The sequence below is a fragment of the Vigna unguiculata genome, chromosome 7 (genome assembly GCF_037176805.1).
Source record: "Vigna unguiculata cultivar grain cowpea cultivar isolate G323 ecotype 2 chromosome 7, ASM3717680v1, whole genome shotgun sequence".
In the NCBI taxonomy this organism is placed as follows: domain Eukaryota; kingdom Viridiplantae; phylum Streptophyta; class Magnoliopsida; order Fabales; family Fabaceae; genus Vigna; species Vigna unguiculata.
In genome coordinates, this window is record NC_140798.1 from 46,468,312 (window position 1) to 46,470,790 (window position 2,479).

A 2,479-nucleotide genomic window follows, 5' to 3' on the forward strand; every position below is an offset into this window, starting at 1 on the left:
GAGATATTTATCTATTTTGCAGATGCTATATTAATATAATTGATTACTTTTAGTGTTATTTACAGAATACACAGAATTAATATAATCGATCTATTTTGCAGAATGCACATAACTGTGCTTATGAGTAGAAACACACTGATACTGAAACATGTGCTATCACAACAAAGATTGGAAGAAATTTTCTCCGCATCATTTTTGTATGAAAACAAATTTTAATGCATAAACTCACAGTCTGGGGAAGAACATGATCTTGGAATACTTGCAGTAGTGTACATGAAAAAGGTTTATTTATGTAATTCGAGTACTTAAAATAAAATAAGAAATTCAGATATTAATAAGTAAGAGAATCATTTAACATAAATTTTTATTCAAATTGATCAGAAGCAGCATTACATGATTAAACTGAAATGACAGAAATTCAGAAATTAAAAGAAAGCCACAACTCACAACTACAATAACATAAAATAACCAAATGGACATATCTAGCTTCTGAAGACATGAACTTGAAGCTGCGGAATTGCAGTATTAATCAACTCAAAGACACAAACGTCACCATCTTCCAAATTACTCTCTTTTGCAAACTTAGGCCAACCAGAAGAGAAAAGATCATATTTTTCACGACAACAGATTAACTTCACCCACCAAACCCTGTTCTCCATCTGCAACATCACATCCACCTGGCCCCTCGTACAATCCAAAAACTTTGGCACATGTTTCTGCATTAAGTAACAGTATTACTACAGTGGGAAAGAAACTCAGAACAGAACCTATTATAAATTCATTAAAACAATGACCAGCATTTGTATTGAAGCGATGTACCGTAGCATTTTCTTCCAACTTAGACTGTTCTATCAAAAGCGTGAAGTAAGGATGCTTTGATTTAAATTTCTTGGTTACTTTCTGAGCTTTTAGTGACCTTGGCCTATTCAGACATGTTCCACCTTGAGTAGGACTCATCCCTGTGAATTGCACAAATAGAATTAGTCACAACCATTTTGAAATTTTAGACCCCTCTTGAATTTGACAATGTTAACAAGCTACTGTACATTCATTTTTTCAAACAATTTACGTGCAGTAGATATATTTTCATGAATAACTTACGATCCGGTTGCTGCTTGGTTTTTTTCTGAACATTTGTCCCTTGATGGGAAGGACCACCCTTATCTGCATACACTTGTTGCACATTGGGGTCTCTTTCCACATTCCACATTTGGGTTTTCCCACGAGGTTGAGAAGGGACCATTAATGGCATTGGTCTTGCCTCTTGCCCCATCTGAGTTGCATTCATGGTGTTAACTGGTCCTTTCCCAGAAGAAAAATAATCTAATTCTACAGAACTTTTGTCAAGTATGATTACATCAATCTGGGAAGTTCCTTTGAATCTGAACAGCACAAAATATCCATAACTCAAGGAATAATTTTCAGCAAACTCTTTCCAACCCTTATCGAACCAAACCTCACCATCCTCTTGTGTCCAATATACTATCCATTTCTTTGAATCTGGAGTACTAAGAGACACTGGATTTGACAGACAACTCCCATGTTTCCTTGTAAACTTACTAGGTACTTTCTGCAAAAAAACAAGCATTAGTATCCTAAACAAGGGTTCATGTTTCTATCATAAATATACAACCATTTTTCTTAACTTTTTGCTGTTCTAATCAATCTTATAATGCATGTTACGTAGGTTCAATCTATTCCAAATTATGCAACGCAATAACAAAAACAAAAATATGAAACATCTGATACATCTCATGCAAACATGTAAGTTACATTGCTTAGAAAGACCAAGTATACGAAAACTTATATGAAGAACACTTACTATCCTTTCACCATTAGTTTCAAGAATAATCTTGAAAAAATGGATTGGAAGGGTTGCACTCCTCTGACCAAGATGGGAAGCCATGAGATGAATCTGAATTTGGGAACCTGTATGCAAATTTCTCGATAATTCACTCCCATACATATATAAGTAAAGTCTTGTACTCCTATACTCAACCTGAGACTCATCAGAATTATGGAACAAAGTCTCTGAGACTCATCGGAACCATGAAACAAAATTGAAGTTTGAAGTGTAGCCTCGAATCCTATTGTAAGTCACCCACTCAGGTTTCACTTTAATGAAATCATCATTTAATATTATGGTCAAAAGTAGTGCTCTCCCCGTGTATATTTTTCAACGCCCTTTTGAATCAACCAACAGGAAATAGAAAAAGGAATAATTGTGTTGGTTTGATGAAAATCGAAGCACAAACCATAAATGTGTTGTAATTTAAGCTTTATTCCCAAACGTGCTAAAGTATTTTTACATATAAAACAACTAACAATATATTAAAAACTTAATTAAATGAAAAGAAATAAATTATAATAATATATATTTTTATAATATAATGAATAATTAAAATATATAAATATAAATAACAAATAAATATTTATAAATATATTTTATTATTATAATTAAAAGAAAAGAAATTAAAAA

General features: G+C 32.6%; 1 protein-coding gene across 1 annotated transcript; it reads right to left on the bottom strand.

The window, feature by feature from the left end:
- Window positions 1-357: 357 nt before the first annotated feature.
- LOC114192490 (B3 domain-containing transcription factor VRN1-like) lies at window positions 358-2,135 on the bottom strand. Its single transcript, XM_028082229.2, has 4 exons — window positions 1,823-2,135; window positions 1,102-1,570; window positions 820-959; window positions 358-716 (listed from the first exon to the last, which is right to left on the bottom strand). The coding sequence occupies exons 1-4, from the start codon at window positions 1,964-1,966 to the stop codon at window positions 483-485; spliced, it is 987 nt and encodes a 328-aa protein (XP_027938030.1). The 5' UTR covers window positions 1,967-2,135; the 3' UTR covers window positions 358-482.
- Window positions 2,136-2,479: the final 344 nt, after the last annotated feature.